General features: G+C 40.8%; 1 protein-coding gene across 2 annotated transcripts; it reads right to left on the bottom strand.

Moving 5' to 3' along the window:
• On the bottom strand, positions 1-23,378 carry FLOT2 (flotillin 2). 2 transcript variants are annotated; one of them, XM_053457064.1, is made up of 11 exons: positions 23,203-23,378; positions 16,983-17,064; positions 12,073-12,163; positions 5,552-5,675; positions 4,692-4,810; positions 4,068-4,181; positions 3,854-3,973; positions 2,546-2,760; positions 872-1,055; positions 598-747; positions 1-355 (listed from the first exon to the last, which is right to left on the bottom strand). In XM_053457064.1, exons 1-11 carry the CDS (start codon positions 23,249-23,251, stop codon positions 317-319), a joined length of 1,287 nt encoding a protein of 428 aa, XP_053313039.1. In that variant the 5' UTR covers positions 23,252-23,378; the 3' UTR covers positions 1-316. The 2 variants fall into 2 exon arrangements, with proteins under 2 accessions (XP_053313039.1, XP_053313038.1); XM_053457063.1 differs by lacking the exon at positions 12,073-12,163 and adding an exon at positions 8,334-8,424 and having other exon boundaries at positions 23,203-23,377.
• Between the last annotated feature and the right edge of the window lie 1,767 nt (positions 23,379-25,145).

Below are 25,145 nucleotides of genomic sequence, written 5' to 3'. Positions count from 1 at the left end.
TTTTGGCAGCTATGACAGCATAAGGAAGGCAGATCAGCTGAAGGCACAGAGGCTGTAACTCCGGCCAAACCAAAATTCTGCCTCACAAATAGATTCCTACCGTGTGAAAAAATGAAATCACAAGAAAATAAAAAAAATGCAGTACATTAGAATTTCTAAATATAAAATTAAAAAAACAAGTGATATGGTGAGTTGTGTGTCTGGTCCTAACATAAGGCACCAGATATTTTAACAGAAATGATTGTATTCTGTATAAAACAGAGTCCCAAAGGCAATTGACTCCAGAGTGCATATGAGGCGAGTGTTGTCCTACTCGTTATGAACAGAGTCCCGTGGCTTTCTGGATCAGTGGTATCTGCAAGAAAACACAAGTGAAAATCTGATTTAATAATACAGAATTATTAAGCAGCACAGAGTTGAACTGAATTCTAAATAATGTCACTTTACATATTGCATACAAATAGTTCCAGATAAATAGAAGATCAAACTCAAGCATTAGTGTAAATCATCATTCTCTCACCAATATAGCAACGTAAGACAGCTATGTACACATCTATGCAAGCCCTGGAACCAAACATGTACCAGACAGAAACTAACCTTGGTCAGATCCACCCCGGTGAGTGCTTGCACAGAAGCCGGGACCTCAGCCAGCAATCGGTTCATTTCCCCAGTAATCTTACTGTTGTCTCCGCTTAGAATAACAATTTCATCCACTTTTGCAAGAGGTGCTGATACTTTGGCAGCAATCTGGAGAATTATATAAGGGGTATGTGAAAATTACAGTACAGTGACAAAACAGAATGAAGTGAGGCGCATATACACCTTTAATTCCAAAAAGGTGGTTTAATTATTATTAATAATGAAACACTACCTGAGGCAGACAATCCAAGACCAGCGCCATTTTGGCAGCTTCCCCGTACTGTTGATAGGCAGCTGCTTTTAACTTCATTTTCTCAGCTTCAGCTTTTCCTATGGCTTCAATCACAGATGCTTCGGCTTCACCTACTTTGCGAATTTTTTCTCCCTCAGCTTGAGCTATGAGCACTTGTTGCACCCTGGAAAAAAAGGAAAAGTCAATGTTTATATATTTAGTGATAAAGTCTCTTTCCCATGTATTCACTATACAAAATGAATTTGCCAAATACACAACTGACAGTTATAAGCAAGTTCCTGTTTCCGAGATTGGCCAGTGGTAACAATACTGGCACGGCTCCAGTTTATCAAACCACAAGCTGGAAACCCTAATCTAGAAGCATGGTCTCCCAGACTGCTGAAATGATCGGCTTGCGCCATAATATAACCACAAAGCAAAAGCACACTTCAAACTCAGATGTGCAGTATGTTCTGAAACACAGCCATTTTAGACTGAGAAGGAATGCTCTTCTTGTAAATATAGGAGATTGCGTAAACTATATTATTACTATGGGGATGCCAGCCATGCTGTGTAATTACAACCAGAATACACAACAGTAAACCGTGAAATTACAGCTAAACGACCCATCTGGTAGTAAAAATGTTGCACAAGGATAGTGAATTTTGAACAGCAGGGAGATAATGAAATGCAACAAATGATTACAATGCCGGATAATGGCGTCATAAAAGCAAAAGTCTTGCAATTAAGCATTACTCCAGGAAGTGGGCACTCAGTAGGGACACACAACAAGTCCTCACATTAACTCGCTCAACTAAAACAGAAGCTTGAACCATGCATGCTGCTGCGTCCAAGAATCATGTTTGAGTGGTTGAGTAATATTGTATGCATTCAGGGTGAGAAAGAGAGGCATGGGTATGGTTGTGTGGTTGAGAGAGGTCAATCTCATACAATGGTTTCCTCTTTGGGAACAATCTAGAGAATGTCCAGAGCTTGGATTAGTTTATTGGCCAATCTAAATCTAAAGGCTTTAGTATTTGACATAAAGAGACAGACATTTCCGTGTTTCTAACACAATAAAGAAAAGCACTACTACAACAAGCAGAAGTGGCAGAGGTTAACACGGTGAAGGAGTTTAAGCATGCATGGGGCAAGGCTATCCTAGATGAGAAAAGGCCAGGGACTAAGGAAAGTATTCAGAATATGGGCAGACTAGATGGGCCGCATGGTTCTTATCTGCCAACACTTTCTGTGTTTCTCTTTTGGAATAAAGAGGATATAGAAACACACAACAGGATACAAATCAGTAACAGTAAGAGTGGCGGCTGATTTGATGAATCAGTCTTTTACTTTCTATATCCCTGCAGCATTATGCAAGGAATAAATGCCACAGGGCACACGTATATGGGAAGCGTATTCCCTCCTGCCAAGACAAGCATCAAGCTGCTATGCCCGAGCAAACATTAGCTAGAATTCACTAGCCAATAAAAGTCAGATGCATTATACATCCAGTTAAATACTTTAGTTAATATGCAACCCACTGCTGTAAAGAACACCTTAAAAAGCAAGCAAACGGGCAACAAATGGTTGCTCACACAGGGCATCTGGATTTTTCATATTGGATTGGTGTTCCAATAAGCCTCAGAAATGTGTTCTGTTATCTGTAAGGCTTACTTCTGTCCCTCAGCAATCTGTTGCATCCTGTAGGCCTCGGCTTCAGCTGGTCTACGGACGGTAGCAATCAGCTCCTTATCTGTACGGACAACCTCCTTCTCCTCGATGTCGATCTGCTTCTTACGCTGCACCACTTCAATCTCAATCTCCTCCTGACGAATCTTCTGCTGTTCTTTAGCTGCTTGCAGTTCGTAAGCCAGCTGGGCCTCTGCTTTCTAAACAAGGGGGAAATAGGTAAAAGCCAATTTTAAGAACCAAAGCCTACCTTAACCAAGAATCATGCAGTTAATCACATACACATCATATAGTATTAAATTCTATATGAGGTGTGCAGATATATGCCCTGCAAGGCTTTGAGTTTCTAATCAAATATGAACCTTTAACAAAGATTCATATTTGATTTCCCATATTGGCCCGAATATAGACCGCACTCCCCCTTAAAGTGGACTTAAGGACTTAAAGTGGGGGCACGGCCTATATTCAGGGTTTAGCGCAGGGATGCGCAATTCATATCGCCCAACGCCCGGGACATGCGGTTGTTGGTTGGTGTTTTTTTTTTTTTTTTCATTTAGCAGGGTTAGGATCCAGATCCCCCACAGCGCTTCGGGGTACCTGGATCCTTCTCTCCGGCAGCTGGTGGATGTCTGGGCGATGCGCTCAGACAACCTCCGCTGCCGGCACTTTCACCGGTGCTTCTCCGTCATAGAAGCCCCGGTGGAAGTACTGGCAGCGTATCTAGGGAGCAGTGGCATTTCTAGGGGGCATAAAGCATATCTTGGGGGCAGAGGGGCATATCTATAAGTAAGGTGCATTATGAATTAAGGGGGACCTTAAAATGTCTATTGGTTTTCTGTTTGTATATAACATATGCTGACTACATAATAGATATCAAAAATATTAAAAATCAAAAATATTAAAATACATGTATTCTTGTGTATTAGATACAATACTGTTTTACCATTCCACTCGTGTATTTTTTCTTTAAAAAATGGCACCAAACTTTTAGGGTGCGGCCTATATTCAAGCCAATACCGTACTTTGATGCAGCTAATTCAACGCTTTTCAGGTGGCAATCAGCACCATCAGGCCGCTATATCTCTGCAGCGCAGTGAAGTATGTAATGCCCCCCCCCACCTGCTTCTTTAGATGTACAGCGAAGGCTGCCTTTCCAGGGCTGCTGTAGGGTAAACGGATGTACATACTATAGCGGCTCCCCACTGCCTTCAACAAAATGCTCAGATCAAATGTGCATAATATGATTTTCAGACTACCTGAAGCAAAACATGTTCCCAGTCAGAGAGCGTTTACCTTTGTGTTTACTTCCTGGCTGAACGCTGCCTTTTGCAGTTCATAGGCCCTCTTGGAGTCAGCCATTTTAGTGTCAGCAAGATATTTCACATCAAGCATTTCTCTCTTGCACAATGCTTCCTGTACGATGAAGGAAAAGATATGATAACACCTCCGTACCTAACATATGCGATCACCATAGCATATTATACAGATTCTGTACTCTATTACATACCCGTATGCCCGCGTCACGCTCTGCTTCAGCCACACCAATGTCAGCATCTCTCTGAACAACAGCCGTTTGCGTCTTCCCGAGGGAGCTCAGATATTCCACCTTGTCGTACACATCCTATGTGAGAACAAACAAAAATAAAAAGTTCAGTACATCTTGATGGTGGTTACCAGTAAGACTCGCATCAGGCTGAAAGTAAATGCTTATTGTATACGATCTTTTACATCTGCCTGTTCTCATTTCTACAGCTGGTTGGCAGACATTATCGAAGCTGCTTCCTATGCTGTAAACGTTTGTGGTTTTCGTAATAAACAGCAAATCCTAAAACAAATCAAGGTGTCCTCTGGTTTAAATTTACTTTTTTTTTTCCTGTGCAGTCTGTCACTTTTTAGGTTACCTTGTGGGGACTCCATGGCTTCTTTTACCTCTTTCACTACATTTTCATACCCTTCAGTCTAAGAAACTCATCTGTAGGATGGCTTATAGAGAAAGGCCATATTTCTGCATAATATGGAAACACCCTCTAAATATATACTTGTGGTCATACTTTTTCTATACAGTTCTTATAGCTGGTAAGGTAGAAGTCAGTCATAATTTCAACTAGTTCTAAAGTATGTTACATTTTACCTTTATGGTAAAGCTTAGGATCTCTATTCCCATCCGACCAACATCAGGAGCTGCCACCTCCCGCACCAGCTTGGCAAACTGATCCCGGTCCTGATAAATCTGCTCCACTGTCAGGGTACCTGCATAAAAGATTTTCAACATTCACATAATATAAAAGGTCTGTACACAAAAAAAAAAAAAACAACTATGTAAATGATCAAAATACATTTTTTTGGTTTGTTTTAAGTGTAAAGAAAATCACAAGGACCTCTCAAAATAAAACGTATTCAAAGCTGTGGATCCACCGAAAACAACAAGAGCCAACATATAGAGCGGATGTTCACATTATGTGCTGCCCTTGGATTGAAATATAGTTTGACTACGTAAGAAGATCTGATAACAAGGACATTTTTTTTTTTTTTTTTTTTAACAAAAACTATAAGCTTGACTCGCGTTTCCTGGTGACGGTTACGAAGGCTGTCAGGGGTAGTAAGGTCAGAGGAAATACTGCACTCACAAAATAAGGTTACATTGCACCAGAGTAAACAACATATAACTCACACATTTGTGAATAAAGCTGCAAACAAACGCGGAATAGGTTTCAAAATGTGTACCGTTCACCTTGTTACTTAACGCAAAGAACATTATTAAAACAAAGTAAAAAGGACCTCTCACATAGTATAGAAGTATAGAAGTATGTTGTATGCTAGAGGATTTCCATCGTATTGAAAGGATTGAGTGTCGTGGTAGATATAATACCCCTTTAAAGCTGCTAAACAATGTGTTAACTGCTTGGTAGGTAAAATCTGATCTGGTGTACAGTTCTAGTAACAGTTTTAAATTTGAGCTCATACAAATATACTATATAATATACTATATACCTAGAATAGACCGCAAATGGCCCTCCAGGGTCTGGAGAACAACATTCTTTATTTCATGGGCATTTTTCCCCAAAAACTGCTCGCAAGCCACAGCCAGGAGTTCTCTCTCTGTCATGATTTTCACCTTGAAAGAAAAAAATTGATTATCGATTAGCTATATCGCAAGATACATCATATTGTAGAGCAAGCATGACAGGACAGCAAGATCATAAATACAGTCAAGCTCACTTATTATTTAAGCAGATATATCACTTTTCCAGACCGTAGTTTACAGGGAAGTGTAATAAACTTAACGGTGCTCACAGGTCAAAAAATATGCAATAAATGTGTATTAGTGAACCACACAGTTTTATTGCATGAATGGGAGCTATACGTTTAACCGGTCAAAGGTTTTGTGCGGTTATTTCTTCCCCTTTGGTGGGGAAAAAAGCTGAAGTTATTTTAATATATGAATAAAACACAAAACATTGCATTCCCAATATATATAACATCATCTCTACAGGAAATTCAAACTTCTAGTCATGGGAATAAATAAAGGAAGATGAGAACTTCCAGTAATCTTACATTTTACCAAAACTGCAGCACTAGAAGCAGAGTATAGACCTGTATAAGGTATAAACCTCTTCAATCATTACGAGGCAATATTGGTCAATTTGTTTGTCTCAATGCATTGGGTTTTCAGTACAAGACACCAGATCCCACTGGTCTCGTTAAGTGGATGCTGGTGAGTGTGGCAGATTAGGAACTGAGCCCCAGGCACCTGGCCATTCTACATCTCCAGGGAACACAGAAGAAACCTAGCTTGTTCCTCCAAACTCTTCCCCACCTATACAGACAGTTGGGTATAACATGATAACTAGACAAAAACAGGCCAGTCAGTAAAGATCTCCCACCAGACTACCAGGGATTGTAAACCCAGACACCTGCCTCCCCTATTAATCAAGTAGACAACATGTGGGTTAACTTTGATCAACACAAAATATCAGCTGCGTACAATAGCCTCCATCATCTGTCACACTCACAGGACCGGCTGTAATAAAACTTTGCATTAACAGAGCACTACATGGACTGGACTTAATTCAACAAGGTCTTCCAAACATACTGTAACTTGTCCTGTATTAAACATTCAGAGACAAGACCATAAATCAGGAAAAAAAAAAAAATGTAAAACAGGTGTACATTTTTTTTTCTTTTTAAGCGGTTTCCATAGTTTTTCAACACCACATTATCCGGAATGCGCTTCCAACTTAATGTTTTTAAAAATGCACATATGGTTATAAGAAAACGGGTCACAATTAGATTTTGTTAATATGTTACTAACTGCACTGAACACAGAGACTTTACAGTGCCATGCAATACTCATCTGTCACATGTAACTTTTTTTTTTTTTTTTTTTTTTTTACATGAAGACATCTCCGTCATTTGGTAATAACTGCTTTCATACAAGCATGCTATCATATAACGTCTGTTACTGCACAAGTCAAGATACACCGATCAGCCATAACATTATGACCACTGATGGGTGAGGTGAATAACACAGATTATCTTGTTATCGTGGCACCTGTCAGTGGGTGGGATATATTAGGCAGCAAGCGAACATTTCGCCCTCAAAGTTGATGTGTTAGAAAAAAAAAAAAAAAAAAAAAAAAAAAAAGGGCAAGCGTAAGGATCTGAGCGACGTGGACAAGAGCCAAATTGTGACGGCTAGAGCATCTCCAAAAATTCAGCTCTTGTTGGGCGTTCCTGGTCTGCAGTGATCAGTACCTATCAAAAGCTGTCAAAGGAAGGAAAAGTGGTGAAGCGGGGTCAGGGTCATGGGCAGCCAAGCCAAGAGGGGGTGGGGGTGAAGGCTTGCCCGTATGGTCAAATCCAACAGACAACCTACTGTAGCTCAAATTGGTGAAAAAAGTTAATACTGGTTCTGATACAAAAGGTGTCAGAACACGCAACGTATCGCAGTTTGTTGCGTATGGGGCTGCGTAGCCGCAGACCAGTAAAGGTGCCCATGCTGACCCCTGTCCACTGCCGAAAGTGCCCACAATGGGCAAATGAGCATAAGAACTGGACCATGGAGCAGTGGAAGAAAGTGGCCTGGCCTGATGAATCACGTTCTTTTACATCACGTGGATGGCCGGCTTATGAGAAGGTAAGCTGGTGGAGGCAGCATGATGCTTTGGGCAATGTTCTGATGGGAAAACACGGGTCCTGCCATTCATGTGGATGTTACTTTGACACATACCACCTAAGCATTGTCACAGACCATGTACACCCTTTAATGGACACAGTATTCCCTGAAGGCATTGGTCTCTTTCAGCAGGATAATGTGCTCTGCCACAAAGCAAAAATGGTTCAGGAATGGTTTGAGGAACATAACAAGTTCAAGGTGTTGACCTGGCCTCCAAATTCCCCAAGTCTCAATCCAATCGAGCATCTGTAAAATGTGCTGGACAAACAAGTCCAATCCATGGAGGCCTCACCTTGCAAGTTACAGGACTTAAAGGATCTGCTGCTAACGTTGTCGTGCCAGATACCATAGCACACCTTCAGAGGTCTAGTGGAGTCCATGCCTCAATGGGCCAGGGCTGTTTTGGCTGCAAAGAGGGAGACCTACCCAATATTAGGCAGGTGGTCATAATGTTATGGCTAATCTGTGTATATTTAGGGCCGCAGCATTCGTGAGCTTGGTGCAGCATTCGTGAGCTTGGTGCAGACCGCCTAGGGATCATGATTACCGTTTCCATGGATACGCATTCCGAAAATGATGTGCTGCAAGTTACTATACCTGTGCCACACCCGTGACAGTTAAAGCTACCCCCTCAGCCGTCTCAACGTCCTCGCACTTGGGTTGTAACGTCATTATTTCTAGGGAAATCCTGCCAAAAAAGGTAACATATTTGCACATTTCCAGGTTTCAAGTACCAGCTTTAAAACATCCCACATACCCCAGGTCAGACCAGAAGTCACATTTCATGCAATGATCAGCTCAGGTCAGTGCTTTTTTTTTTTTTTTTTTTTAATTATTATTAATTAGCAACAAACATTTTCTTCAACGCAGAACTTAAGAATTGAGTATTTCATGTAAAACAGGATCAGTTGGCAATTTATTGTATATACTATACTAACAAACATAAGTTTTATTATTAGTAACCTACAGTTCAAGTAGTGCCTTTGAGGTGAGCGTATATTTTCTGTCTTATCACAAATACATTTCATGAGGTTTACGGAAAGAACCCATCCAAATTGTTTGCATAGGTCATGTTATTTTTTGAAATGCCAATTACGCACTGCCTGGATGATTATTGATGATTAATTATTTCTAAGAGAACGTTGGACATTCAATAGTACTAGGATCTACGCTGCACTAAAATTAGCAAAGGAGGTGGAACGGACTTTCACATTTTTTGTTCAGATTAATTCCAGTTTGCATATAAAATCGGTGATCATTATATCTGCATGGGCCTATGCAAATTCGAGTTGGAAACAACTGAAGAACTCAAAGATATGGGTCCCCAATGCATAGGAGGGTGAATCAGTTTGGCTCCTATGCAGGCTCTCAAAGCCCTCATGAGGAGCATCTTTTGATTCTCTGTGGCCCTCTACCAACTTTTAATGACCAGTGCACAATTAATGGCCAGTACACTACATCTTGTGTATATAAACTATGGACAAAGAATTTATGGATGAGTTTAAGTATTTGATGTGCATTACACTGGTTTATTTAACAATGCTTCTCCCCCTATAAACACACAGAGTTCTTCCTAGCTCCTCCTGAGACTTGGGTGTTAATGCTTGTTAAACAGTCCCCATACTTTATCCAACAGAAGCTAAGCCTTGTATAGCCATAATCATAAACCCAGCTCACGTGCTGACAAAAGGTACATAACCCCCCCCCATCAAAAAAACCCACTTGTTTACGGGATGATTAATACATAAAAAAAACAAACATAGGGGCTATGGATTCAGGATAATGTATAGCTCTAAAACCAACAAGATTTCTTTATGGACATCACTATGCTGTGCCACATTTACCGTATTTGCTCGATTATAAGACGAGGTTTTTTCCAGAGCAAATGCTCTGAAAAATACCCCTCGTCTTATAATCGGGGTCGTCTTCTAATCAGACCCCAAAAAAATGGCTGGGGCCATGCTGCTTACCGGTCGCGAGCATGGTCTCTTCCGTTAGAAGCAGGAGGACAGGAAGCTTGTAGCTTTCTCACAGAACTCTATCTCCCCCTCCCTCCTCTGGGGGCGGGGCCAGAGAAGTTGCTGGTACAGCCGGTCCCCTGCAGAAGTCTTCGAGTGAGAGATCTGCAGTTCAGGTAAGGGGGTGGGGGAGGGTTTTTGGGTAAGTATGTGTGATTAATGTGTGAAGTATGTGTGATTAATGGAATGAATGAGTATTTAAATGTTTGTGAATGTGTGTTTGTGTGTGATAGCATGGATGTGTAAGGGGGGTGGGGGTTGTAGCATGGCATAGGGAGGCTGTAATCCCACTACTATCATCCCCAGTTTCCAGCATGGCCAAGGCAGCCAGTACATGCTGGGTTAAAAGGCATATCATGGGGCTGAGTGGCATATAGGGGGTTAAAATGCATTTCTGGACCTCCAGAAATGCATTTTAACCCCCTATATGCCACTCAGCCCCATGATATGCCTTTTAACCCCCTATATGCCAGAGTGGCATATAGGGGTATAAGGCATATCATGGGGCAGAGTGGCAAATAGGGGGGGTATAAAGCATTTCTGGGGGCAGAGTGGCATAACTGGGGGGGGGCAGGTTGGCAAATAAAAGGAAATTTAAAAAATATATTTACATGAATTAATATTTACTGGTAAAACTTTTTTTCCTATAGGGTCGTCTTATATTCAGGCTTTTTGTTTTTTTCCTAAATTAATATTTTGATTTTGGGGGGTCGTCTTATAATCGGGGTCGTCTTATAATCGAGCAAATACGGTAATTGCAGCTTTTTGGTCAACTTGAAGTCACCTTACCAGATATTTTAAAACCAGTTACAGGAGATTTATATAAACACATATATACACACACACACACACACACACACACACACACACACACACACACACACACACACACACTATCATTTAAATGCTTTTCATTCAAGAACGAGGACATTTGTAAGTTACCCCCAAACCCCTTAACAAGTGTGTGTATTTAACAAGCGTCCAGGATTATATAGATGACTGTGCATCATGCACAGTAAAGATGCACATTATAATGTAATGCGCTGAAAGTATAGCAGCAGGCATGTGTAAACATAAGGGACCTACAAGTTTACATTGCTTGCGTTCTTGTTTACATTCCCTGCTGTTAAAACACATTCATTCATCTTACACATTCTGGACTAAAAGCAGCACGTTGAGTGCAGGCATATTTTTGTGTTTAAATGTATGCCAGTGAGTCTGAGAGTGGCATGTGTTTGAATTTAAGCATTTATCAGCGCGGCCTGGGTGGTTAAGAGGGTTCAGTGTGTTTGTGCCATTTTGGTCAGTTTTCTATTCATTAGAGAAGCACAGAAAGCTGTTGCACAAACATGCGCTATATCACTTCTTCCCTCCAACTGTAGTTCTACATTAATGTGTAATTAATGTTCATTATAAAAGAAAATTACTGCTGCATAAAATCAGATGTCGATGTATCTATAAAGTTTACAGGTATAAAAATACAAAGAAGTCATAACTGAAGAGGAATGGATGTAATTGGAACTAAATTCTAAAAAAGACCAAACAAATAAAATGGCACAACAAAAATACTAACCAGGACTCCAATGAAAAGAGTTATGAATTCTATGTATATTACAATAACTTTTTTTTTTTTTTTTTTTTTTAAAACAAAGGTTGCATTAATTAAAAAGGGAAAAAAAACAAATAAATAAAAAAATACAAGGAAAATAAATCCAGGGCACACCAGAAGTGTATTTGGGAATAACTGGTATATAGTTGCACTGTGTTAGCCAGGGAAAAAATGTCATTCAAAAATGCCTTTAAAGTAATTTTCTTATCTCCTAACTGTAATGCAATCGTTAAAAAGTAGTCAGATCATGTTTTTGCACAATGTTTTAATACAACTAAGGGGGTAAATATGTAAAAATACCACAGATGTTTTGGGAGAACACAGCAGATGAAAATACACCATCATATGCAAACTGGCACCAATATGAAACAATCATTGCTTAAAAATGACTGTTACATTTTTGTAAAGATACACATGATTACAAATCTACTATTGCCATCAGGAAAGACCGTCCCCATAGGTCGCTACTCAGAGAGCTCATGTGTATTACTGATTTATAAAAGCTTCACATTACATTCAAATGTGACTCCTGGTTGAACTGAAGAGAAGGAGTAAAATGGAAGAAAGCCGAAACGAGTTAAACATTGGGTCAAAGATTGTTAAAGAAAAAAGTGTTAGTGAAGATTCCTCTTGCCACTCTAGCTGTAGATACCAGAACAAGGGAAGAAGGAATGGGAAGAGCGGTGTTAGGAAGCTGGTAGTTTATTACCTGTGCAACCCCCGTCACGTACAGAGGTACGCCCTCCGCCGTCTCAATATTCTCGCAGCGACAGAGGATGGTCATAATCTCAAGTGACAGGCTGAGCAGCGTTAGAAAGGGGAAGGGGGACATCAAACACACAAAGTTAAACAGAATCACCATGGAAAATAGCCATGTGTGTAAAGATTCACATTTTAGAGTGTTAGACGTGCAGGATATTCACAAACAGAGAAGGATAGGTACAGCAACCGGGTGAACTGCTCATATATGCTTAGATGATCCCTAGCGTAAGCATAAAGCTGGAAGGACGCATTTGTTTTGCATATTTAAGAGAAGATTGTATTCTTTTGACATTTTGCATTTATTTCTGTCAAATGTTCAAATCCAAGCTGAAAACTGTATTGTGGTTAAATAGAGTTCAAAAGAATAATAAAGCAGAGATAGGGAAAATGTGTCTTTTTACATTTACCAGTTATATGTGAAGTTACATGTGATGCTAAACCATTCACAGAAAACGTGAAAAGAAATTTCTTCCACTGCAGGGATAAACTTCATGAACTGTAGTCAATGTTAATCGACATATTGATTAAAGCCTCAAGGTTGTACGTTTGCGAGGAGGGCTCTCTACACCTAATGTATCAGCTTGTCTTAGTCTGTCAACTCTAGTCTTGTCAGACACCTTGAATTTATGTATTGTATTAAGCGCTGCGTAAATTGTTGGCGCTATATAAATAAAAGATAATAATAATAAAGCTTATCTAGTACGCTGGCGTCCTAAGCTTGTTTCACAGGATTGCATGCCGTTGGCCAAGCGGGATCACTTTGCGAACCAAACAAGGTATAATTAAAAGAGGTATAATTATGAGCTCCCAGGAAAATGAACACAAGATCAGGAGACAGCCGACGAGGGGATTATTTACAGGGTCTCATTTCCAATTGGGTTCAACAAAATTAAATAAAATCATAATAAAAATCAAATTGCAAAAATAATGTTTAAAAGTAAAGAGGCAGGCATGTTTAACAATGTTGTGAAGAGGAAGCCACACTATGCATCAAAGTTAAGTGCTCTGTAAAGACAAAGGGGTGAAAAAAATACAATATCATTGCAGAACCTCTACTATCAGACTTGAAAGGAGTACAATGACAGATTAGACTAGATAACAGAACGATACCAAAACAATAAATTGCTACTCTATTCAGATTGCTATAGATTATTAAAGGGATCAAACATTGCTATAACAACCATGAAACCATAATGTTAGAACAAGTAGGACAGTGGTTCGAAGTAGTCAAGGCCTGTCTTTGTGTCACCTGAGGTGCCTGCAGTCAATATAGAAATGCCAGTGTGTGACAGATGGGCAAAATAGACACTGGCCTGATGAGGTACGTAAATGTGTGGGGGAGTCAAAGGGGCTTTTTGCCTGATGGTCTTCTTGTGTACTCATTTAACTATGCCAGGAAAATTAAAATATTATTATACAGATTTACCAGAGCTGGTCAAAGTGTACCTGTCAATATTTAATTGGACTGTCACGTCTACTTATTTTCCAGTTAGTTATCAGCTGCACTGTCCTTTTGTCTCCAGGCGAAGCAAGTTGTTTACCTCCTGACAGCTACGAGACCGCAGCACCTAGCATCCACATCCCAATCATATACTCATTAGGCTACTCCTGGCACTCTAACCCTATGAGAAAGTTAGGGATGTCAGGAGGAGCAAGGGGTAAGGTCAAGGTAAATAACAATGTCCCTTGTAAAAATGCTAAGCTTAGCTAAGGAAAGGTTTAAACGTTAGTAAATAATTTTCTACTATACCAACAGTTCCTTTAATGCTAAAACATACTGGAGCTTAATCTGACAAGAGATTCTAAAGAATTCAATACTTAACAGACATGAAGTGCAATGTTTCATATAGGTGCCAGCTTGCATAAAATGCTATGAAATAAAATTCCCAGGGGGGGGTTATTTTATGACCCCCCCAACTTTGCTCAATACAGCTTACTAGGGAAGGGAGATAGATCACACTACTTACTTAATGTTGATTCCTTAATTCCTCACATGTAACAGACAGGATTAAGTCAGGGATATCAAGAAAGACAGAAAAAATAAAAGTACGGATATCAGAGATAAAGACAGAAAAAAAGTTCATTGTGAAGACTCCTTTTATTTAATGAAGAGAACACAGCAATGGCCATAAAATCTCTGGCCTCTAGGGGAAAAAAAAATATCCATCCATCATATGTACTTTAATCCCATCAAGACCAGTGCTTTTAAGCTATGGTACCAGGGCAATTTGTGTCTTTGTGGTTTCTTTCTTTAACTGCTATTCCCTCTCTCATTTAGTGTACACACACATACACTCCCTGGACACTTTATTAGGTACACATGTTCAATTGCTTGTTAACACAAATAGCTAATCATCCAATCACATGGCTGCAACTTTAAACGTGACATGGTTGTTGGTGCCAGACAGGCTGGTCTGAGTATTTCAGAAACTGCTGATCTACTGGGATTTTCACGCACAACCATCTCTGGGGTTTACACAGAATGGTCTGAAGAAAATATCCAGCGAGCGGCAGTTGTGTGGAAGAAAACGCCGACTATTGTTGCTGACCATGTCCACCCCAGTGTATGACCACCGCGTAGCCATCTTCTGATGGCTACTTCCAGCGGTATAATGCACCATGGTCATATGGTCTCAAACTGGTTTCTTGAACATGACAATGAGTTCACTTTACTCCAATGGCCTCCACAGTCACCAGATCTCAATTAAATAGAGCACCTTTCGGATGTGGTGGAACAGGAGATTCGCATCATGGGTGTGCAGCAAATAGGTGATGCCATCATGTCCATATGGACCAAAATCTCTGAGGAATGTCTCCAGCAGCTTGTAGAAAGTATGCCACAAAGAATGAAGGCAGTTCTGAAGGCAAACGGGGGGTCCAACACTGTACTAGCAAGGTGTACCTAATAAAGTGGCCAGTGTGTGTATATATTTTATTTTTTCCAGGACAGATAGGTCCTTTCAATCTCAGAGACAGAGTGCAGAGACACATATGCACTACCTTTGTCATCTGACTGTAGCTGTGCCTATGATTGGCTGTGGCATCGATCACATGCACAGAAGCACAGGGGATCAGCTGTAGGTTGACTGCTTTGGTCACGGAGCAGTCTGCTACTGCAGTAACTCTACGACTACAGCGAAGTGAGTCTGTTTTTTGATCACGTATCAGGTACATCATTGATTATCTACAGACATCTTTTTGGTAGAGGTGGGGTGAATGCATCTGACTCCCCCCCGGAATTCCCTCTACGCATTTGCCCTCCTGCATGTGGAAGAATACTGGTATTCTATATATGAGTCATGTTATTGACCTTAGGTCCTTACACTACTATCGGATATAGATGTTTATAAATAAAGTATGGACTGTCTATGTGCGAGTTTCCATATAGCAAAACAGGAACCTATGATGTAAGACAGAACTTGTGGTTTAACCTGTTTATGCTTCAGTAAGGGATATGTTAAATACGCCCCTATAATAATAACTGCTGACTATTAAGAAATGTTTGTTATGTATCAACCCCTTTTTAGATGGGTATAAATATATGTGCTTGTATGCAATAAAAATCAGATCTTATTATACATACACTCCTGTGTGATTTCTCTCTAGCTGCTCGATAAAGATATCTATATAATTTGGAACCCCAAGGTACAGAAGTACTCGGAAATTCTCCAACATCCCAAACCCCAACTTTCAGCATTACAGGAGATGCTAGCTTTCATGAGAGTTTCAGGGGAATGAGACCACCGGCTCGCAAATAAACCAATCCCATTTATTTCTTGGGACCCTGTGGCATGCTGCAGTTTTATAACCAGTAAAGAATTCATACTGAATTACTTTAGCATGCAATATTTGCTGATATAGCGTTGTTAAGGGATACCAACTTGAAAAGTAGCAAATTTGGCAAATATGACACATTTATTGGCAGAGTTGAAAGATATTAAAATGACCAAAACAAAAATTAGTATTCCCTTTTAACAACTAACTTTCCCTGTTTTTAAACGTTATCGTATACATTTAAAATTGAATTCTGCAGTGGAAGAATATTCACAAGTGAAGTTGTTGTTGTGACAAAACTGAGCAGATCATAAAGCTTAGAAGAGAAGTAAACTATTAGAAGTGAAGCAATATGCTGAGCATGCAAAGTTATGTATCATGACCCCTCAGAAGACCTTGGCTTTACTCTTGGTTTTATTATCCACCTTTCTTCCCAAAGCTAAATGTGGAACAGGCCATCGGCTGTAGGATGGCACTACAAAGGTGAATAAAACGCAGGAAAGCAAACATCTGCTGCATTAGATGGAAATGTAGTTTACTTGTGGTGATTAAATCCAATAGAACCCATGTTTAGGTATAATTTTTTACATGCTGTGTTCACTGGCCCTGTCCACACAACGCCTTACCATGCCCACCACAGGTCAGGTGCGTATCTATGACCAGCACATATGGTGCGTTGATGTAAGGGTTAAAGTAACAGAAAGGAATCAATGACTCCGATTTATTTCAAGGTGCCACCTTGCACCGTGAAATCAATGTGTGTAATGACCAGAAGACAATATTCTCACCCTAAATGAAGCAGAAGTGGAAGCTGTACTGAAACAGCCTAAACAAATTAAAAGGTGACAATATGGACAAATCTGCTTCCTGGTTATAGGGATACTTATATTACCACTGACTGGTATGATCTGTATATAAAACAATTATGAAATTGCAATGCTATGTATTTGTGTTAAAACTCATAATACGCTTATGTTTTGTGTTGGATTGTAGCTTTAAAGAGATGTATAGGTCAAACATGCAAAAGGAATGTCCACTATACCTAGTTCTAAAACTAAAAGGTGACTCATACATTTTACTTACCTCTGGGTGTCTGAAATGCACCACCATGCCCAAGCCCATCCTCCATACACATATTGCTTTGTATCAGAGCCACAGCAGCCACCTAAAATTGGAAAGAAAAAATAGACTATTCGTACTGTACAGAAATACTTCCCTAAACCTACAGTACAATGTACCTGAAATCACAAAAATGAAAAAATAAAAACACTCATTTTATTTGAAAAACATTTTACTTACCTATAAAACTAATTTTAAAAAACTGTTAAATAGATTCTACTATTTGTCCTGAGTTTAGAAATACCCAATGTTTTTATGTTTTTTCGCCGAGTTATTGGGCAATAAGTACAAATAGAGTTTCTGCTATTTCAAAACCATTTTTTTTCTCCAAATCTTGTCATTCTGTTCCATGTGTTATTTCGGGTATCTTTGAATCCAGCCAATGCAGTTTATGTTTTGCATTTTTGAAAACCAGACACCCCAAGGTATTTCAAATGATGGTATTTTTACCATTTTTATGGTATGGATTTACAGCTCCCGGTATCCATCACCATCAAACAAGACCCCAATATGTGTTCAGCAATATCTCCCGAGTACAGGAATACCCCAATGCATGGGTTTGTCAGGTTGTTCAGGAGGTAAAATACCACATTTGGGAAGTGCGCACTTTTTACTTTGGAACTTTGACATCCGATCCTACTGCCCCCATGTCCTAAGCGGGCAATCTTTGAAGCCGGCTAATTAAATTTACCCCATTAAAACATGTATTTTTCTTTTTAAACTAGACACCCCAATGTATTTCAAATGCTAGTATTTGCATGCATGAGTTTCTACCACCAACCTTTGCCAAAATGAGTGGTAGTAATTTATTAAACTTCAGGTATTATTTATTGTTTTATATAGCGCCATCAAATTCCATAGCGCTGTACAATAGGTATGGATTCCTGATATATGTCACTGTCACACAACACCCCAACATGTGTTCGGCAACATCTCTTGAGTACAGAGATCTCACCCGTGCCTGTGTTTGGCTGCTTGGGGGCCAAGACGCCACATTTGGTCAGTCTGTGCCTATGCCCTATATTTGGACCCGGCCACTCCAATTTACCCCATCAAACCATTCCTTGGGTATTTGAAATTCTGTTATTTTAACTCTTTCCACATAAGGTTCTGTGGGAAGCGTAGCATTGTCCAAAACGTCTTGTGAAATCTTAATGCTTCAGAATACCTTCACTGGAAGTAAGGGGTCCAACCCCTGAAAAACAGCCCCATACCATTATCTGCCCCTTACAGTCAAGCAGGTAACATTCTCCTGCAATCCACCAGACTGTGATTCTCCCTTCAGACTGCCAAACAGAGAAGCGCGATTCCTCACGCCACAGAACACCTTTCCCCTGCTCCAGAGCGCCGTGGTGGCGGCACTCCACCCGACATTGTACTTGGTGATGTGAGGCTTGTATGCTGCTGCTCGGCCGTGGAAACCCATTCCATGAAGCTTCCGCTGCACTGTTTATATGTTGCTATAAAATGCCAGTGGAAGTTTGGAACGTCCCAGCTATGGAATCAGCAGAGCGTTGGCGTCTTACACACCATGCACCTCAACACTCAGTGACCCCACTCTGACTTATTGCAAAGGTGGCATCATATCGCAGTACCATGCCTGAATTCACGCAGCTCTTCAAGAAGACTCACTTTTTTCACAAATGTTTGTAAATCCAGAGTGCTTGGCTAGGTGCTTCATTTTATACACCTGTGGCAACGAGCCTGCTTAAGACATCTGAAAGCAATAATTAAGCGGTGGGTATATATATACATAGACATTCATGTTAACAATAGGCGCACTCGCAGGACTTCATATTAAACGTACAAAAATATTAATTTAGGTCATATCAACGTTTCGGTCTCCTACACAGAACCTTCACCAGGACGTACCATGAGGTAGGAGACCGAAAAGTCGATATGACACAAATTAATAAACATTTTTGTACTTTAATATGAAGTCCTGCAAGCGCTCCTGTTTACTTTATGGATGTCTAATTGTGGTCGAGTATCAGCATATATATTCTGTTACCAATATCCATTAATTTCATTAATTATCCAAGGTCAAATGTAAAATATTTAAAAATGTCTTGCTTCCATTATATCAGTTCACAATAGGGAAGTACGACCAGATAAACAAGGGGGATTTTCCAAAGCGTACAGGTTTATTACACATGACATTTAGCTCACCAACAGTTATGCAACTGCATTCCTCATAGTCAACAGTAATGTAAGTTAGTAGTGACAAAAAAGAAAATGTTTCATCTCATTTTGTTCCAATAAACTTATTTTACCTCAGGGCTTGACAAATTTGTTTTAAATCTAGGACCCAGCTAAAAAAAGTTAAGAGCCAGGACTTTTTTTGCCCTACACTCACACTTTGCCCCAGCACCTTGCCCTGCACCCACACTCTCACACTTTGCCCCAGCACTCAATCTCGAGTTATTGATTGCTAACACCAATCACAGTCCTGCCCAGACATACCCAGGTTCCAGCATGTACTGGCCGACTTGGCATGATAGGAGTACATGCTGAAACTTGGCTTGCTGCTGACCCCCCCCCCCTTGTGTATTGATGCTGCACATCACTTAGAGCCCCATGTACCATGCCCCTCCCCCCACTTACACAACCATGCTATCACACACACACACACTCATTCATACACCCTCCTTCACACCCTTACCTGCACTGCAGTTCTCTCACACGCAGACTTCCATAGGGGCCCTGCTGCTTCTAACTCTCTGCACTGGGAGGAGGAACAGAGCAGTCATGTCACTCCTCTGGTTTCCTGCTTCCTGTGGCCAGCACAAGAGACGCTGCTTGCACATTGAGAACAACTCACAGCTGAGTAGTGCGGCCCCTGTGGGCATTTTGCCGAATGTGTTTTTCGGCCACCGGTTTGGCTCACAAACACCTAGGCGCCAGGACAAAATTATCATGGCGACCTGGGATTTGTCGAGCCCTGTTTTACCTGCAGACCTGGAGGCGGCCCTTGTTGTCAATTTCCACACACTGAGCGGGTTCTTTTTTGGCATTGCCAATGAGGTCTGTTCATCCACAAACTCTCATTACTCACAATGTCTCATTACGTGGTTTAGACTGAGCCCTTCTAACTCTTTACCATAGGCAGTGTGATACAGAGTTAGGGTGTAAATCGGGCTAAGACTACAACTTTAAGACATTTTTATTTTGATATCAGTAATATTAAAATGGTGGGAGTTCCCCTTTGACTTCTACAAACTCAACAAGTCTGCCGACACACCGCGTTGACACATATATTCTGTCCCGGTTACCACAATGCCTTTCCACACGATTTCCCTCCAACATACCGTATATTCCGGCATATAAGACGACTTTCTAACCCGAGAAAATCTTCTCAAAAGTCGGGGGTCGTCTTATACGCCGGGTATACTTACTTACCGAGCCGGGGATCCCGCACGAAGCCACGAATCTCTAGGGGAGGGGCGAGTGGAGAAGCCGCCTCCCCTGGGCCGGTCTTCAGGGCCACGCCGAGGTAGGTGCAAGATCACGACCTCCCTCTAACTAGCCCAACATTAGGGAGCTCGAGGTCTGGCACTTTAGACCTTGGCTTCCCTGCTCCCTAATCACTACGCGACGGCTATTGATGCTGAGCGCGGGGATGACGTCATGTCCCGGCGCTCGGCATCAATTGCCGGCGCGTAGTGATGAGGGAGCAGTAAAGCAGAGGTCTGAAATGACAGACCTCGCGCTCCCACAACTGGATGGAAGAAAGAAGATAGAAGATGAGAAAGGTAAGAGATGGGGAGAAAGGGGTGTGAGTGCAGTGTATGTATATATGTTGGTGTGAGATGGTCAGTGTATGTGTATATGTGTGTGTGTGTGTAAGAGCAGTGTAGGTATATGGTGTATATACACACACACACCATATATATGTGTGTGTGTGTAAAGGCAGGGGTGTATGGTGAGGGCAGTGTATAAATGTGTATGTATGGACAGGCGTATGTTAGTATGTGTAGATGTGTGTGTGTGTGTGTGTGTAAGGGCAGTGTATGTATGTATATGTCTGTATAACAACCAGCCAATCACCGGTAAAGTACATCGCTTGCCGTGATTGGCTGGTTGTTGTATGCTGGGTAGAGGGGTAGTCTTATTTGGCGAGTATAGCCCAAACTCTATATTTTAACTGGAGAAGTTGGGGGTCGTCTTATGCGCCCAGTCGTCTTATACGCCGGGATAGAAGGTATTTCTCACTGGGGCAATCCATTATGAACATCATCAGCAGCATAGGTTTTAAATGCTAATACCATCAACAGATAAATGGAAACAGAATTCTTGTAATGTGTTTAAATAACAATAATGCAATACTGAGTGGGTACGAGGATAGAAATATTATAAACTAAGGTTTTACTTGGAATTGGAGTAACGGACTTTCTCTAACTTTATGAACATATAATCTCACCCATTTGAATGTCTCTAAAATGCTTTATAAAATGTCTTTCAGCAAGACAAAAAAATAGAGTAGTTCTAAAAAAGTCCGTGAAATATCTATTCATATGACATCTTCAAAAAGACATCAGGTGGTACCTTCATTTACATACAAATCTGTTAAAAGGAAGGCATAGAGAGCGTAACATGTTAGTCAGGTATAAAAGATCTTACGTGAGGACATCCTACAACCCTTCATCATCACCTCCCAGATGCTCCAACACAGGTAACACAATCATCCTTATTTCCACAACTTTGATTCTCCTATGTTTTATTTTTTATTTTTGTGCCTGTATCTTTTATGATGAAGGGTGAGGCTAAAGCGGAAGGTAGCTCTGAAGTTCTACACATGATACTGTGGTAAAACTACATTAAAACGAAAATGACAGCTGTCAAAACCATAATGTGTTATCCAAGCACAGACCAACCTCTCTCTTCTAGACTCATCACACGCACACGTCCATAGGTTTCTTGGAGGGCACAAGCTTCATAAAAAGAGTACCGAGGAGGATGATCATGGTGCATCATGCCCAGGGTCACTAGGTGGCTTGCAGCAGACTGAAACCAGAGGTCTCCCTACAACCCAATACTATTAAACTGCAGTCCCAGCAATCACCTTCCCTCTTGTGAAGTAGTGGGACCTAAAATATATTTTTTATGATAAGTGGGTTACAGGTTTCCTACACAGATACACTATGAATACATCTAAATCAGTATGTGTATTTAGATGTCTCTATAGGGTTTTCAATTTGAGAATGATGAGCAGCTTGTGTATGTATGTTATATATAGACATTTTACTATCTTTGATCTATTAAAAGGCCAATTATGCAGCGCATCTTACAATACCCACAGTGAAACAGTATGACAAAACTAGAACGGTACATTAGGCAAGGGGGGCCCTACTCACATACATGTATAATAATATATTATATATATATTATACATACATACAAACACACACAAACTTACATTGTCCAAGGCTCACCCCTTTTGCTTTGATTTAGTATGAGAAAGAGTTAAATCTATATGCCATGTTGTGTACACAAACCTGCCATTGCATGAGTTTTGTATCCACTGTCCATTAGACCACACCTAACACACATCAGAAGGCTGTCATCTATCGGTGCTACCACAATGCTGTATTACAGCGCTTGCAAAGCGGCACTTAAAGGGTCTTCAAGTATATTTTCCAGATAATAAATATGATTAGTGAACACTGAGCCAGCCCTGCCACTCCCTGCAGATCCTCACTGCTCAGCCTGCACAGCCAGCTGCTAGGGAGCTCCCAAAAATAACTGATGCCCACACACATTTATACATTACATACATATATATACACATACGTTATATATTCTCATTTACAGAACTCGTGATGCAGAAAGCAACACCATGAAACACAAACACACCCCACAAGGATGGCAAACACACACATACGAGTATGTAAACAACCATGATTACAATACACACATAACCATTAACTCTCCATGCAGAATAGGGAAGGTTAATAGATAACACTGCGCAAGGCACGGACCTATAGGCCCTCAATGAGTTAAACGAGCCATTTTCTGCCTGCAGGCATATAGAATTAAAAGTTTCAGTATGTGTTTGCGGGAAACACCATTTACCGCATTACTTGGCGCAACCTGTTTCATAGGGTCAAGAAATAACCGTTTCCGGGAACCCTCACATCCCCTCATGGTGGGCAATGACCCGGAGCCCCCGGTTACCACTCCTCACCTGACACTACCAGGGCTTCGTTGGGCCCTACTGTATGACAGTTCCCCATGCTCGTTGCCGTGGCCTGCTTCAGTGCTTGCTTGCTGTAATAAGTCCGCCACCACCCTCCAGCTCCCCTTCCCCCAAAAAACAATAACAAGCAATCCGGAGACAACGTAGATACAACCAGCACCAGGCGGAGTCCGAATCCTCAATAACCGACCTCCTTCCCCCCAACTGTCTCCACAAACGGGGCGTGTCCTTGATATCAGTTACTACTGGCTGGCTAACGGGGATGGGATAATGAGCGCCATGCAAAGATGAAGTTCAGTGTGGGCGTGGCTTCCAGGATTAACCAATAGAATAAAAAAGGACTGACGCGCTTCAGTTTCTCTCACTGTACCAATGTGTCGTTGGAGAGATTAACCTTTTTCTTGCTGAGAGTACGGTGACCAGATAAAGGTCCCAGCAAACGGTGGCGGGAAGCTCCACACGGTAGTAACCGAGCTTGTGTTTAGGCGGAAACGTGAGGTTTAGGTACGGGGTCGAGGTCGGGAGCAATTATGTTGTGGTTGTCTATCAACAACCACTGGGAGGAGATGCTTGGGGCCAGCCATTTCGTTGAGTACATTTCACGTCATCACCGACGTTGCAATCTCTTTGCCTAATATAATACGAATTCTGGGCGCCTATTGGAGCCTTTAGTTGATTTTGATACTTTTTATTGCGCCATTAAAAAACATGTAACGTTGCAAAAGGACTGTGCAAAAGTTTTAGGCAAGTGTGAAAAATGGACATGTTAATAGTTTATTTATAGCATTTCACAAAATGCAAAGTGAGTGGAAAATCTAAATCAGTGTTTGGTGTCCACCATTTGCCTTCAGAACAGCAGGTCGGTTCTAAACATCAGATGTTGAGATGTGGGGACCATACCATCATTTGATGTCACCCTCCCATAAGTGACAGCTGTCAGAGAGAGTGTCATCCGGAGTTTAAATTATCAATAAAAACGTTTAATTTTTTTAAAAATATTACAACCTGATCACTTATTTGTGACACGATGAGTCACTGATTATTAATTGGTCTCACCGATCAATGCCAGTCGTCTGAATCTGTCACAAGTGATCTACATGGTGATTTTCTTTTTAACCCCTTAAGGACCCATTGAAAACCATGCATTTTGAGCTCGTAGATGTACAGGCTTTGTCATTAAGGGGTTAATTTAATAATATAGATTTCATTTATATATTTTTTTAACCTAGTAAATGCAATGTGACCACTGATTATTGACCCCTTAGGTCACCGATTAATAGCCAGTGACGAAATCAAATAGTCATCCCTATCACAACACTATACAGTAACTGCAACCTTACCCTAACATCTAACCATACCTAACACTATACGCTAACAGGACCCCGGTGCTACCCATTGCAGTCTCCCCTATGCCCTAACCTAAGTGCTAGCAATATTCAGTAAGCTGCTAGGTAAGGTATTTGCATTCTAGTTATTTCTGAGACACTAAAAACACATTTGAAGAATTAGCACCAAACCCAGGGAAGGATCGACTCCAAACATTTTTTTTAAATGCTACAAACCCAGGGAAGGAACTTTAACAAAAACAGTGCCATGTGTAACTTGTTAGATTTAGGTACACTAAATAAGTTAGTGGGAAATCACAGTTGAATAAACTCATAGCAAAAACAAGAACATTGGTCTAGTTGTTTTTGGAAAATATTGTAAAATAAACCTGGACTTTAAGAGGTTAATTTTACATAACAATCCTTGTAATCTAACATCAAAACCAGCCCCCTGATAGCCTTCTATCATATGAATGCTCTCCTGGAAGAGCAGCTGCACTTTAGATATGTCAGAATTAAATAAAATATCATTTAACGCTCAACTTTCAGTGCCAGTGATTGTCAAGTCTGGAGGATAACCTTTTGTTGTTTGAAGATGGAACCCAA

Source organism: Spea bombifrons, chromosome 2, assembly GCF_027358695.1.
Source record: "Spea bombifrons isolate aSpeBom1 chromosome 2, aSpeBom1.2.pri, whole genome shotgun sequence".
Lineage (NCBI taxonomy): Eukaryota > Metazoa > Chordata > Amphibia > Anura > Pelobatidae > Spea > Spea bombifrons.
Note: the sequence above shows the minus strand (reverse complement) of the source record. Positions and strands in the feature narration are given on the sequence as shown.